Source organism: Harpia harpyja, chromosome 10 (genome assembly GCF_026419915.1).
Source record: "Harpia harpyja isolate bHarHar1 chromosome 10, bHarHar1 primary haplotype, whole genome shotgun sequence".
Classification (NCBI taxonomy): domain Eukaryota; kingdom Metazoa; phylum Chordata; class Aves; order Accipitriformes; family Accipitridae; genus Harpia; species Harpia harpyja.
In genome coordinates, this window is record NC_068949.1 from 4950676 (window position 1) to 4965618 (window position 14943).

General features: G+C 39.4%; 1 protein-coding gene across 2 annotated transcripts in view; it reads left to right on the top strand.

Annotated features, from left to right (window-relative positions):
• Positions 1 to 14667, top strand: part of LOC128146926 (core histone macro-H2A.2) — a 29716-nt gene extending 15049 nt beyond the window's left edge. For both annotated transcript variants that reach the window (XM_052798918.1, XM_052798919.1), the window contains exons 3-9: positions 1931 to 2037; positions 3399 to 3596; positions 5208 to 5318; positions 7088 to 7187; positions 8132 to 8221; positions 10214 to 10388; positions 13934 to 14667. In XM_052798918.1, the coding sequence (XP_052654878.1) occupies positions 1931 to 2037; positions 3399 to 3596; positions 5208 to 5318; positions 7088 to 7187; positions 8132 to 8221; positions 10214 to 10388; positions 13934 to 14099 (947 nt within the window). In that variant the 3' untranslated portion in view covers positions 14100 to 14667. The remainder of the gene's footprint in view (positions 1 to 1930; positions 2038 to 3398; positions 3597 to 5207; positions 5319 to 7087; positions 7188 to 8131; positions 8222 to 10213; positions 10389 to 13933) is intronic.
• The last annotated feature ends 276 nt before the right edge of the window (positions 14668 to 14943 follow it).

Sequence of the window (14943 nt, forward strand, 5' to 3'; positions counted from 1 at the left end):
GGGAGTGGGGTGAGCACACAGGTAGCAGGATGTGCCTGTTGTTGGCACATCTGAAAGAACTTCAGTTACCACGCAGGTAAGTATGTGTTGCTTTTTTTTTTCCTGATGCAATTTTCCTCTGCTATCAGCACACATCTGCAAAACCCACTGGAGAAGTCTGGGTCTCTTTTCTTGCTTTATGCTGGTCTGCAATGGATGGCAATCTGTTCCTGCTGTCTTCTGCTGCATTAGCTCCACTGGCAGAGGTCTGGGAGGAGGGTTTGAAACTGCCAGCCCTGCAGCCCTGCAGGGGTGAATATAGCTGGATTATGCGGGATCTCTTTTCAGTCTCCTCCTTTCAAGTCCAAGTCAAATGCTCCAAAGTTAGGAAATGCCAGAGCCGAGGTTGCTGGCCTAACTTTTAATGTAGACCCAGTGTCTATTTGTGGTGTGATACTATTTCTGATTGTTCCATCGCATACTTTTTCCTCATAGCAGTGGCCTAGTTATTGCAACCATGGTTCTAATATTTCCTAAAATTTAAGTGCTCGTTTTTGCGATTTTGATGTTTCTTGAAAGTGGTGCATGAGTAATTGTGAAAATTTTCATCAGACACTGGCTGTTTCTTAAACGATTCACTGTGAATATGCACATAATTCTAAACAATGGCTTTTACATCTCCAACATTCAGTTAAGTATGCATGCTGTATAGTAGTGAAAACTGGCTGACAAGTATGCACTTTTGTTATTCTAAGTGAAATTGAAAGCATGTATTTTTCCCATGAACTAAACCTCTTGTTGAAATCCTTTGGATTTTAGCCAGAGAGCATTAGGTAGATTGCCACTAAATTTTTCATGAAAGTTCTTCTTTTTATGATAGTAACGGTTCTTTATTTAGTTGATAAAAAGGAGTAAGATATCATTAATAGGACACTGATAGGCTGTAACTTTCTTACCCCTGTTACTGGTAAATGTAAATACAAAAACAAAAAACAGAAGACAGGGCCACTGGATAGTTTTAAAATGAAACAAAATGTGAATATGATTTTTATGATATTTGGAGCAAAACATTCCCTTCTCCTTCCTTCTCAGTGTTTCAATAGAGTTCTTACATGAGAAATAACTTCTGAGTAGGGGCCAAACTGTGTAAGTTAATGAATTATACTCATTGCTGTGGTTTAAATGAACCCAGAAAGATGTGTCTGTGTTTCCTCTATAACAATTAGAAAAAAGATCAGTGACTTTAATCACAGTATAAATCTTACTGCAAATTTAGAGAAGCTACTTTTGACGTGACCTGCTGTTCCTGGAGATATAGAAGGAACTTTCTACCAATAGTTCATGCACTGAAGCTCTTACGTTGTCTCTGCTTGCCTCTAAGTCAAACCCTTCATATCTTGTTCTGAAATGAAGCTTCTCAGATTTTCAATGTCCTTTAATGCAGAATTGCAGCATTGCCTGGCTAGTTTGTTGGCTTTCAAAGTATTTCTTTAAATGCACCTCAGTCTTCGTCTTACCTGGTCCTGAGAATCCTTTTTGTTTTGTCAGAGCTGTCTGTACTAGGTTTGGGGTTTCATTGCATGCTTTACTCTTTTGTTGTTACAGGGTTACTGCTAAATTTTGGACTGCTGATGTACATTTTTGTAGGGTGTTTCTTGTGTTTTTTGAAAGAGAATTCTGACTTGGGACTCGTAAAAGAAGTTATGTGAACCAAGCTTAGCATATTTTCTTCTAGCTATCCTTCAGGGAATTGGGAGGGACAGATTATTTTATGTAAATTTACAAACACATTGAGTGTGGTTTGGTTTCTGCCTTTCTGTAGCAAAGACCATTTAAATTGGGAAACGCCCCTGAAAAGGTAAATGGATGTTAAGAAGGAATGTAAAAAGTGTTTACAGGGTGTATATAAGCTGCATTTTTGTTATTCATTTTTATCTCAATGTGTTTACAGCTGAAATTCTAGAATTAGCAGGAAATGCAGCGCGAGACAACAAGAAAGGGAGAATTGCCCCCAGACACATCCTCCTGGCAGTTGCAAATGATGAGGAACTGAATCAGGTACCTGCTTACATTTCAGTGCAAGAGTTACGTGCTGTGGCATGAATGAAGCTGCTACCACAGAAGGTTAGAAACAGTTTAGTGTGACACATGAATGAGAACACAATTATTAGAGCAGAAGATGACAAGATTGTGCCCACCAGAATAAAAGCAAACAAAAAAGAAGATTCTAAGACATCTCAAATCCTCTGGATATAAATGTTGCTTCTTTTGTAGCCTGTGAGTCCTGTTGAAGTGGGTAAACTTGATGCTTAATTTTTCCCTCAGGGACATCCAATACTTAGAGAAATAAGTGCCTTATGGAAGACCTTTTCCCAAAAGCTGTAGAAATGTGTGTTTTCTGTTATACTGGCTGCAAGGCCCATCTTGTGTAGGGATCTAGCTCACTCTCTGCCATTGCTGCCTCCAGGAGTGCCTCCCTGACTGTATGCCCAAGTCCCATCAGCAACCAGGCTGTGGGTTGCAGTGCTCTGACTCTGAGGATCTCTTGTGGGATCACATCTGCTAAACTTGTTGAGTGAGAAGAGAGATCATGACATGAGCTGTGAATTGCAGCATTCAGGGGTGCCAGAAAGGTTCAGTCAGCATCAGAGGATCTCTTCTTGGTAGGCCCCATGTGAAAGATTACTGCACTTAATTTGACTGCTTTAAATAATGAAAATGCAGGGCCCATGAAGTCATCTAGCTCTGTTTCCAGTCAAGGGGACTGAAAAGTCAAAACAGAGGCCAGAACAGAGGGAAAAGCATGCTAACACTACCAGCCCATTCCCTGCTCTGTGGTGTTGGTCACTAGCCTGTGAAGTGGGGATTAGATCTAGTGCTGTCTGTTAGGAATTAGCCAGACTTTGTCCTCCACATAATATCACAGCCCATTCCTGTTGTTCACCTCTGCAAAGCAGGTTCTTGGGGCTCATACTTGCTTTCACTGAATGTTTCCCTGCCAAAGGGATCTGCAGCCAGTCCTCCTTTGAGCAGGGCTGTGGTGCAATCATATTTTTTTTTAGGTAGCCTGCAGGCGCTTATCATCTCTTACCCTCATTCACTGCTTGTGAGTCACCAAGGACAGGTATGCAGAAAGACCAGCACTGGAAGAGAGAAGAGTGATTGACCAGTACAATAATAGAGTTGTCTGGGGTGTGCTGGCTGACCTCACTGTCACCTGTCAGGTTTCTTGTTATTGTGGATTTTCTCCCTAATAGTTTTTTGGGTTGTTTTTTTTTTTTTCATGATAAAGGGACAAGGTGCAATGCTTTAGGAAGTGTGGACTCTACTTGTGTATGTGTAATGTAGTCAGCAAAAATAGCTTGAGTGCAGACTAAGAGAGTCTGTAATGTGCTCCTTCACACTGCTTCTGCTTGTAGTTGCTAAAAGGTGTGACTATCGCAAGTGGAGGTGTCCTGCCCAGAATTCAGCCAGAGCTTCTAGCCAAGAAACGGGGTGCCAAAGGCAAATCTGAGACCATCCTTTCCCCTACTCCTGAGAAGAAGGGAAGGAAAGCCATGGTAAACAAAAAGAGTGGGAAGAAGGCAAAGTCTACCAAGGCCCGGACACCCAAAAAGGTAAGCATGAGGCAGATACGGGATTCCAGAGGTGTGGGAGAGGGAGTAGATCAAAGCCAACTAAGACCATGAGGAGGAATAAATTAGCGCTTCTGCATTGTTTGTTTGTAACAACTGGAAATGGGAGGTAGGAGTTGATAATAGACACACCAGGATTTTTTTTTCCTCTAAACTTTAGAAATAGAGGCAAACACAGTATTTTTTTTAATGAATTTTTATAACAAAAACCTTTAAAGCTTTGAGGCAAACTTTTCAGATTTCCATGTCACCCTTTGCAATACTTTCTTGATAACTGTAGAATCTCTTTATCTCCACGCTAATTGTGTGGCAGTGAACTCTAGCTTTTAAAATAAAGGAAGCTGTTTTTTAAAATATTTTCTACTTGAGAGATGCCATGCCTTCAGCCTTGTGCAGTTACTGGGTTGCTGTTGAAAGATTTTTTCACTGACCAGAGAACATGTCCTGACCTGGTACATAAATGTTAGTTTGACAAGGTCTTAGGTGTGCTGTTAATGGTTTTTAAAAGAGTTGCAAGAAGAATAAATGAATCAGAACTTGACCGATGCACCTTCTCTTATGGTTGCCCATCCTCTATCACCATCCCAAATGGTTTAATTTGGTAAAGCAGTAACCCAGATCAGTGCTCTTGGTTTGTCATTCCAGAGCATGCATCTTAAAATGCTGCTAAATTTTTTTTTTGGTTAGGATTAAACGATATTAAGCTTTGACCTAAGCTTTTTAAACTTGTGTTAAGCACACCTTTCTGGATGCCTCTAAGTTTAATACATTTCCATAGCTGAGAATACACAGAAACAACTTTTAAAAAGAAAACAGCTGCTTAATAGGATGCTTAATAGGATGCCTCTGTGTATTGATCTCAGCTACCACCTTACTTTGAATTGTGCACATGCAGAGTTTGGGACTTGTTAGGAAGAGTTAGCTTCTTGACATACCTTAAATCAAATATTGAGAGATGTGAATATGTGCTCCTGCAGCTCCGGTAGGAACAGGTTTCCTGCTCCTGGAGCTAGGCTGCATAAAGGAGTGTCCCCCACAAAGGGGATTTTGCATTCAAGCTTCAGCTATTAGTTATTTCATTTTGTCATGCTGACTGCTTGTATGGAGGTGTGATGACTTGCTCCTGTCAATATGGATTCAGATGTATGATTTATTAGCTGAGACTTTCGATTTTTTTCAGATTATAAAGATTTTTCCTTCAGATTGGAGCATTTGACTGGGTTACTAAGTTACTAAGTTTGATTTAGTATGAGCTCTGCTCTGTCAGCAGCAAAAATAAACTAGCATACACTTACACATAAATACAACCTTAATTGTTAGTAAAACTGCAGATGGATGTGGGCGCCCTGACTCTTAATGTGACTACGAACGTATGTAATGCCTCAGATGAACCTCTGATGTTTTAGCATTATATAAACAGTGAAGACCTCTGTTGTTACATAATCTTTGGGGATTAAAAGGCTATGAGTAATATATTGATCTGAGAAGATGAGATTTGTAGTAACTGATTAAATCCATCCATTACTGAATAATGGTAAATGATGATTATTTTTTTTCCTTTGAGAGTTCTTGCTTTTTTCTCCCCCCAAATAGAACAAACAAAAGGACAATGAAAAAGAAGGTGCTTCAAATTCAACATCTGAAGATGGACCTGGGGATGGTTTCACTATCTTGTCCTCTAAGAGCCTTGTGCCAGGACAAAAGGTAATACAAAGTTAGAACAGATTGGGATCACAGCAGTGGAGCCTAGCATAAATGGAAGGATGCTTTTGATCTAACACCAGTACAAAATCTTCTCTACGTTCTCCCTTAGTGGTCCCAAATTTAAGGCCAAAACTCACTCAAGTCATGGATGGAGTAGAGGGTCTCAACAAATATGTCTGCAGATAAAAGATTTCCAAGAATAATGTTGGTCAGTCTCTCTTCTGTAGAGAGTGCCATACTGATTCATTTCTTGGCCTAAGCTGTATTAGTTTTGTTCAGTTTGGACTTGGCTGTGTTGTGCCTGGCATACTGCCAAACCAGGTTTAACCTTCTAGACTATTTATTATTTATAAAAGAGTATTTCTGGGCCAGGTCCCAGGATCACCCAGCAACTTCCATGTGTTAGTTTGTGCCAGAAGCCTGGGTGCTCTGTCTGAAAGTGGACTGTGTGACGCCGCTCTCTCACTGTTCAAATTGAGGACCTCACCAGAGCTGCAGGGCATGCCTACTTCTCCATCTCAGCACAGACTGTGACACCTTGCCTGGCCAGAATTACAAAATTGTCCCACCAAAATACCCATGTGTCCTTGGTGTCCAGCCAACTGTTGGTCCTGTACTTTTTTTTTTTTCCTGTACTCACCAAGAGGGAGAGTTTTTTGCCTGCCTTAATTTTTGGACCGTTTGAGTGAAGCTGGAGTTTTTCCTACAGATTTAACTATGGAGATACAGCAAGGATTTTATTATTATTATTATTATTTCAAATAGTAAGGTCATCTGGAAAAAGTGTTCTTCCTGAAATTGCTTCTGTAAGCCCCCTGTACTGATGGTGTACCCTGTTTTATGAAGCAGCACTTAAGAGTTCAGTCTGTCTGATCGTATCTCTTGCTAAAACAGTGGTTTAGAATGTGCCAGACACATAATAGATCCAAAAGATTGCTAAAAGCTGTAATCTGGCTGGGTAGGTGAAACTTTGATCTCCTTTATTAGAGTTCAGTCCTGTCCTAAGTTCCTCCAGGATCTGTGCAGCTTCTCGCTTTCTTCTCTAAAATGGGCAGTGCTTATTGTTCTGGTTAGGACTTAAGTACTACAGTGTATCTTGGAAGAAATGAAGCGTGCTGGGCACATGTTCAGCAACTGTAAAGTCTTTTTAATGATTTTTAGGGTTTCTGTCCTGTGTTGTTGCTCAAAGTGATGAGGCTGTGAAATCTGGGGAGCAGCCTTTTCTGAGCACCTTGAGACATCAAGTTTTGGCCAGTTCCTATATCCAGATGCATGGGTGGGTAAAGCATTCCATATTTTATTTATGCCAGGAACTGAAAGGGGAATTAATTAGTGGGGCGGTGAAGCCTTTATAGATCAGGATAGTGTCCAGCCCTTCTTCTCAGTCCTTACAGTAGTTCACTGGGGGCAAGTGTTTCTACAGAAAAGCCTTCTAATTTTAGTGTTTTTCTCTTTAAACAAAAGCATTTCCAAAAGATTTCCAAAGTCAGCCTTTTCTCTTCAAAGTGTGGTGCTAGAACATGAATTTTCTAGCAGTAACTTCCTTTGGAGCAAGCTCCCAAGCCGTGGGCATATCACAAAATGATCTGAGTGGTTTACAGATTAATTAAAGGCTAAAAATCAGAATCACACATATTGAACACAGTAAGACTACTAATCTCTGAAAGACTGAATCCAGCCTTCTTTCATTTTAGTTTTTTGGTATGAAAATGATTTTGCACTTGGATTACTATTTTATTTTTTTCTACTCCCTCATTATTATTTTACAGCTTTCTCTGACACAGAGTGACATCAGCCATATTGGCTCCATGAAAGTAGAAGGCATTGTTCACCCTACAACTGCTGAAATAGACCTCAAGGAGGAAATAGGTGAGGCTCTGCTACAGGCAATAAAAACAGATCTAGAGTTGGAACAGTAGCTGGTCTACTAGCTGCCTGCTGAGATCCCATCATGTTTCATCTGAATCTTCCCCAGGCCATAAAATATCACTTACAACACTTCTGAAAATCAGGCTGGATCTGACTAGGTATAACAGGCTAATCACTAATTTATCTTTTTTTTAATGATGCCTTACGACAGTCAAAACACAGATAATTTGTTGAAGCACATGAGCAGCAAAGGTGTAAATAATCATTATTGCGGTCTTTACTGAATTATTTTTACATTTGCCTCTAAAAATTCCGTGACAAAAATTATATATTAATAACTCTTCTAATTATGCTTTTCATTGTAGGATTTTACATACTTTAGAAATACTCATGTTCAAAGCCTTATACTGCTCATGTGAAATAAGGAAATATTATTACAAATAATGTAATAATGTGTACAAATATGGAAATTTAAGCAAGGGGGAGGTAAAAAAGATATGCAGTCAGTCACATAGGGACAGAATCTAGTAGCGGGCTTTTGGATCATTGTTTTATACAGTCAGTCATCAAGACCTTCACTGGCATCCCAGCTGTGTTTAGTTAAGAAAGTAGTAGGGTTTGTATGTTGAGTTGATTTTGGAGGCTGAAAATCTGAGTTCTGAAAATCCCACTCTTCACTATTTTAGCCATAAGTCAGAGTAAGACAGCATTCTTACAGATAATTCTCTTAAAGTAATTTCCAGTAATACCATGCAGGGGTTTTCAAAACCAATAAAAAGTAAACTTTATCTGTGGCTAGATACAGTGGTAAACATAAACATCAGTTGCCTCTGATAAAGGGAAACAGGATAATATGTGTACAATGTTCTTCTTTTAAATAGTGTAGAGTTGTTTTTTCATACTGATACTTTGAAGCCAAGGCCTTTTGCTCTGTGTCCTTGCAGGCAAGGCATTGGAAAAGGCTGGAGGGAAAGAGTTTTTAGAAACGGTGAAAGAGCTTCGCAAATCTCAAGGACCTTTGGAAGTTGCTGAAGGTAAAAAGGATACTACGCTCTCTTTTGGAAACAGCTCATTTCATATGTTCTTTTCTCTGGACATTTTGATCTGTTCTTGATTATATACGTGCCTTTGCTTATGTGATGTAAATGTTTCTGTTTCTTCTTCAAAGCTGTTGCTGATATGGATAGCCTGCTTAGATGAAAAGAAAGGAAGAATAGGATACCTGTGTGCTGTGCACATTCTGTCTTTGGGCTTCTAGGTGCCACCATAAGTTGCAGCAGGCTGATTAATTTATCTTAGGCAACTCCTGCCTGTGGGAGTCCAAAAATTAAGGAAAACTTGTGCTGTCACCTCTGTGCCATCTTTCCTGTCCTGTTTGTACTGCATTCCTTAGTGAGAATCAAACAACTCTTAGTCTAACATATGAGGTATAAGAACGGTGGTAGTTTTTAAATTATTCTGCTTTATGCATATTTGATGAACAGTATAATCCAAACAATTACCTTACTTTGAACACAAATAAAGATGTGATACGATCTTTAGAACTGGCATGCTTTTTGGGAAAGCAATTACTGCTCTTCTCCCAGGCACTACAGCTACATTATAGAAATACAAATTACAGAAGAGCTCCCTTCAAATATTTAACACATCTGTAGCAGTGAATAGTTTGGGACTTGAGATTATGCCTTCCTTTGTGGACAAATTAAACCAATTTATAGGGGTTGAAGGTGGCTGGAGGGAGGATGGAGCAAAGTTACAATATATATTCTAGTGCTTTATTTGGCTTAGTATCTCAATAGTCAAGAAACTAAATGCTTTAAATAGTCTAGTTTTGGAAATTTCCTAAATGAATAGCCTAGTTTTATAATCTCAAATGACAGGGAAATTTTTGTACAAGGTATTTTGCTTCACTTTCGCATTGAATCAAAAATATATGCCATAACATCAAAGTAAACTACTTTTCTTTGTCAACACTACCACCTAACTGGAAAATAGACTCCTTTTAAGCTATTAAGGCAGTCGCAGGAAAGAAGATAATCTTAGTTTAATAGAGAGGAAAATGTATACTCTTGAGCATTGTGTTACTGTGTTTGAAATCGCCCCTTCTGGTTTTGATGCAAGTGATAATAAATTGTTGTTAATCACTGGAGGTCTACTGCAAACACTTGAGCTCCAGCCTAATGGGCTTGAATTCAAGTGCTACTCACAGGATACCTGTGTTGTTTTCAGTCAATTTGTTCCCTATGGTTAACGGCTTGACGATTCTCTCTGGTTGAAATTCAAGCAGCACAGTGAAGCATTAGACAGAATTCTTCTGTGCCTGCAACAGACTTCCTCTGCAATCATGGACAAGTGAATAAATCCAAGTTTTTCATCCTTGGGCTTTAATTGCACAGCTAATTTCAGGCTGCTTAACCTGAAATTCCAGAGACTCAGATTTCCAGAAGTGCTAATGGTCGCAATTGCAGCAAAAGCAAACTGTTGCCATGCTGTGGACTCTGCAGGTCCTGGAGAAATATTAGGCTTTCTGAAAAATTAATCTGAGATTTCTAATTGGACATAACTGGTGGAGACTTTCAACAAACATCGTTGATTTTCATGTCATTGTCTGAAATTACCCAGCTGTGAAGTGGGTCTAAATATCTGTGCAAAGCATTCAGATAAGGCTGTGACGGCACTGCAGAAATGTCTATTGGGGGATTAATGATACTGTGTTCAGTGCAAGGTTTTGATACTTTGCATAAAATAAATCCAGAGGCCATGCTGAATGAGAAAGCTAAAAAATATTATTGAATAACTGTGTTAACCAAATGAGCCCTGGGTTCTTTGGTCTCCGAAGAAATAATAATTGATTACAAAAGTAATGACGAGACAGATTATGATTGCAAGTGAGCCATTGTGGCATATTTTAATTCCTAATGTATTTCTTTGGAGAGGTAATGTAATTAAGAAAGTACGTTGGATTGAGAGGTCATTGTGGGGTGGTTTCTATTCAAAACTAAATGTTATATTTTCATTTGTGTTAGCTGCACTTACTCAGTCTAGCGGCCTAGCAGCAAAGTTTGTCATCCACTGTCACATCCCACAGTGGGGCTCAGACAAGTGTGAAGAGCAGCTTGAAGAGACTATAAAGAACTGCTTAACAGCCGCAGAAGACAAGAAGTTGAAATCCGTGGCTTTCCCCCCGTTTCCCAGTGGCAGGTATGACTCTTTCTGCATAAGAGGATTCTGTATCGGGTAGCAGCGGTTTAATTAGCTGTCAGAGGTGTGCTGCTGTGATAGACAGGTACCCTCTGGTCTGTGGCACAAAAGGGGCTGACCCTGCCTCCAGACAGGCTGTGGCAGGTGCCTTCTGACACTGTGCTTCTCCAGATTAAAGGACCTTGAAGTGCAGTGTTTGCTTGGAACAACCAGTAAGCCTTTGTAGAGAGAAATTAGCTAACCCACAGGAGAGCTGAGTGGACTTACTGTGTTTTCTGTTGCTAGGCAGTAATTTTTGTTCTTCTACTATGGGCCTACACCACCTCAGTTTTTATGTCCCTTTATTTTTGCTGTGGTGAATCTTATTAAAACTACATTTGTACTAATAAGATTATACCAGCATAATACTGCAGAGAAGTAACAGTGATGCACCCTGAGCTAGGTAAGTGGGGGGTGTTCACTTAAGTCATCCCAAGAAATATATATTAAACAGACTAGTCACACAAAATGTTTTCTTTCAAAAGAAAATCACTGTTTCTCAAATACAGTTCTGCTTTAAAAAGGGAACTATGAAACCAACTATGAAACTATACATTTCTTTCTCAATACCTAGCAAATAAAATGTGCTTGACTAAGAAATCCAAAGTATTTATCTTTTTCTTTTTTTCTTTTTTTGTTTTTTTTAAACTGACAGTTCATTATTCTTGCTTGGTCTCTGATCACAAGAAACCTTACACAAACCCTGCTAACTGCAGAAGTTGTTCTTTCGTGCTGGAGTTCACACACTTATGTTTAATTTGAAATGTAACTACTGATTTTGTTAGTAAAGGCCAGAGAGTAGAGTACATAGTACAGTCCAGTTGTGTTGGCCCAGTAGTGAATAAAATGAAAGTAAAACTGCATTTTGATCAGTGAAATCACCACACATCACTGAATACACAGGAGGTGAAAATGCCGTTTTTGCACAGACACTTTAATATTTTGATGGATCAGGGCAACAGAATAAATAGAGGGGCAGTGCAATTTTTAATGATTTATACACAGATCTTTCTGTTTATAGTGTTCAGTCAAAGCAAAATGTGATAAATTATTTTACCGCTCTTTAATAATAAAATTCAGCTTTCAAAAATTAACTGTAGCTTTTAATACCAATAGAAATAGTCTCTGTAGACCTCATGTCTCCTATGAGTGTTACCTAAGAATAATCCAGTCTTGGAGCATTAGTCGTAGTGCAGATTCTTCTGCTGCTTAGTTCCATTTCACTCTCTGTTGCTCTTACAATTACTCCTGCTAACAGAAAATAGAGTAAGTCTTACCAGGTGCTGCTGGTTTACACTTTATTTGTCAAAGGACCTCAAAGTTGTATGAAAAAAGGCAGAGTTTTTCAAATAAGACTTAATGGTTTTGCTATCATTTTATTCCACCTACACGTCTGCTCAAGAAATGCTGGTTTTGTTGAGTAGATCAGGAATTGTGCTGTATCGGTTCTGTGAATTTTCATCTTTCCTCTGTCCCACCTTAGGGACTGTTTACAGTAACTGATGTAATGTAGCAGTAGATGGGATATCTCAATTGTGCCAGGGTTTTTCACCTGTATGATCTTGTCATTAATGCAGTTTAGATGAAATTGCTTGTGCTGTGAAGCAGATATAAATTAACTGAAAAACATTTTCAAAAAGTCCTTATCAATAGCTTGCTGCCAGAAAGGCGTATTAGCTGGGTTGCTGCAGATGCTGTCCAGGGACTAAAAATAGGAAAATCTGTTTGCTAGTAATCATTTAGATTACAATGAATATGGATACAGCAGTTGTTGATGACTAGTTTCCAAGCTCCTTTTTGGATGGTTTTTAATACAAATATGATAAGTAGTCTGAAATCACTAACATGAAGTAGAGTAAGGGGAAGAGAGTAGTACTACACTTAGAAAGGGAAATATAAACAAATGCACATGACAGTGCTATCGGTGGGCGGGGGGAAGAAAAACCACTGCAAAGGCAGCAGATGCTATTAAAAGAAATACTGTAATTTTTCAAGTGTAAGGATTGTTAGGCACTGAGATGGCTTGTCTGTGTATTCTGATGTTGCACCATCACTGAAGATCGCTTAAGTATAGGTTAGACAAACTTTTCTCAGAAGCAGAAAAGTTATATGCAGTCCTGCCTCAGAGAAAGGACATGGGCTGGGCTGTGCTGGCCAATTTTTTTGGCATGGATCTAACTTCCTCTGGAGCATTATCATGCAGCAGAATATAAGTAGGAGGCATTAAACTCAAGAGCAGCCAGCAGAGTTTTGCCCAAAAACCCACCGGAAATCTCAGCTGGGTGTTAACTCGCCTTCAAACAATTCAGTATGTCCCAGTAAAGTCTCCTCTAGACTCTCAAAGGTGCGTGGCTTGCTACATGCTCATGTAGCAAGCACTGCATTGACACTCTTCAGTGTTGTGCAAAATCAGCAGAACTATTATTACAAGCATTGTCAGGCAGCGGAGAAACTCCAGCAGAGAATGCAGGAGAGTGTCCTTCCCTTCAGATGTCAGTGGCAGACACACACATGTATTGCTTCAGGAAGGGATGCTTTCTAGGTCAAGGAATCTGTTTAGTGTTAGACAAGTAGAACAATGTGGAGACCTTCCTAAGCATGAGCATACTGCAAGGCAGAGTATTTTGTTAGATAGGCATCAAGTTCAAACTGTAGAACAGTTCTTGAAATTATGTCCGGTATTGTAGCAGTCATATTTTTATATAAACAGAGATGCAAAGCAGCTGACCTTCATAGTAACTGTGTTCTTTGCCATGTGCTCTCAGCCGGTTACCTTGTAGCATGGACATGAGGGTGAAGGAACTGTGTTGCAGCTGAATGGTTTTGTGACTTGAAAAAGGAGGACGAGAATGATTAAGATGGAAAAAATGCTGCTGCCAAGAAACTTGAATCTCAAGGATGTGGGCCAGGTGCCCCAAGAGATGTCAACACAGCTGAAAAGTCCACTTACTCTAAAGACTGGTAGCTTTTAGCTTTTCAGATTGTAGGTTAGAGTATATTACCATCAAAATGAATGAATGAAAGTGTCTTGGCCTTAACTTGGCTTGGGGCTGTAATTCCAGTTATTTTCACTGAAGTCTCATCAAAGTATTTTTAATGACAGAGCGAGGAAGTCAGCTAAGTAGTTGAGGGGGGGTGGGTTTTTTTTCACTTTTCAACTAAAAAAATAATTATCCCTTGAACTTTTTAGCCTGCCCAGCATGGCATGGAAAAGTTTAATTCAAAGGGATAACATTAAAAAACTTTGTGTGGTTATAAAAAGTAGAAGCAAATGAAAACAGTAACTATGCCAGCAAGGAAACTAATACAGCAGCAGATGAATATTGCTGTCAAAACCTTGGGGTTTGCTTCTGGGATTTACACATTGCAAAACTGCAACTGGCACTGTCTTAACAACAACCTGTTGTTAGTACAGCTATGGCTTGTTCCTTTCAGCATCACGCGTGCATAATGCTTGCACAGGTGGCTGACACTCACTTGTTCTGTTTTCTTCCCCTACCGCATAGAAACTGCTTCCCAAAACAGACGGCAGCCCAGGTGACTCTAAGAGCTATTTCCACCCATTTTGACGGCACCAGCTCTTCCTCCTTGAAGAACATTTACTTTCTGCTCTTCGACAGTGAAAGTATTGGCATCTATGTGCAAGAAATGGCCAAGCTAGACACTAAGTAGCAATGGCAGCCAAATGAAACTTTATTTTTCAACAAACTTGAGTAGCATTAAAAGCATTAGAGGTGGGTTTTATTTTTTCAATGTGATGAGGAGGGGGAGTGGTAGTAGTGTGATGTGTTGTGACTTGATGAAGAGCTGTGACTAGAGATGAGAGGGGTTTAGTCCGATTTCTTCATGCTATCAGCATCCTCTAGCCATTTATATCACCTTAAGCAATTGAGTTACCATCTCTTTTCAGGAATTTGTTTAGTGTCCCTTGTTACTTTAGTTTAGGAGTTTTTAAACAGTAACCTCATTTTAGATTTGTAGTGATGAATTTTTCACACACACACACACACACACACACTTTAAAGAAAGCTCTTAAAAATGTTCTGCTTCCTTTTGCTCTCCCTTGAGGGTAGATGGTAAACTTCTGCCTCCAGCCCACAGAGAGGGGAAAAGGATTTTATAAGTAAGTAAGTGATGCATGAGGAGCTTCTGTTTTGCTTTTAACTCACAATAATCTCTGTAATTACTGAGAATATTTCATGGTGATTTTGTTTGTTTTATAAGAAAAAAGAAAAAGATGTGTCAAGTGTGGTTATTGTTATAAACCCTACCTTTGCTATGGGAATTTCTCACCTTAAAAAAAACAACCAACCAAAAAACCCAGCAGCATCTGTAACTAAGTGCTAGCTGTGTCACACTTGGCATGCAACTAACCAGCTCTTCTGGCTGAAGTATAGTGCTATAAGGGACATAATTAAAGCTGCTGTGGAGATGTTGACACAAAGCTGCATTATATTCTGTTGAGTTCCAGGATTACCATAGCCTCTTAAGGCTTTAGGCAGGCTTTCCCCAGGCA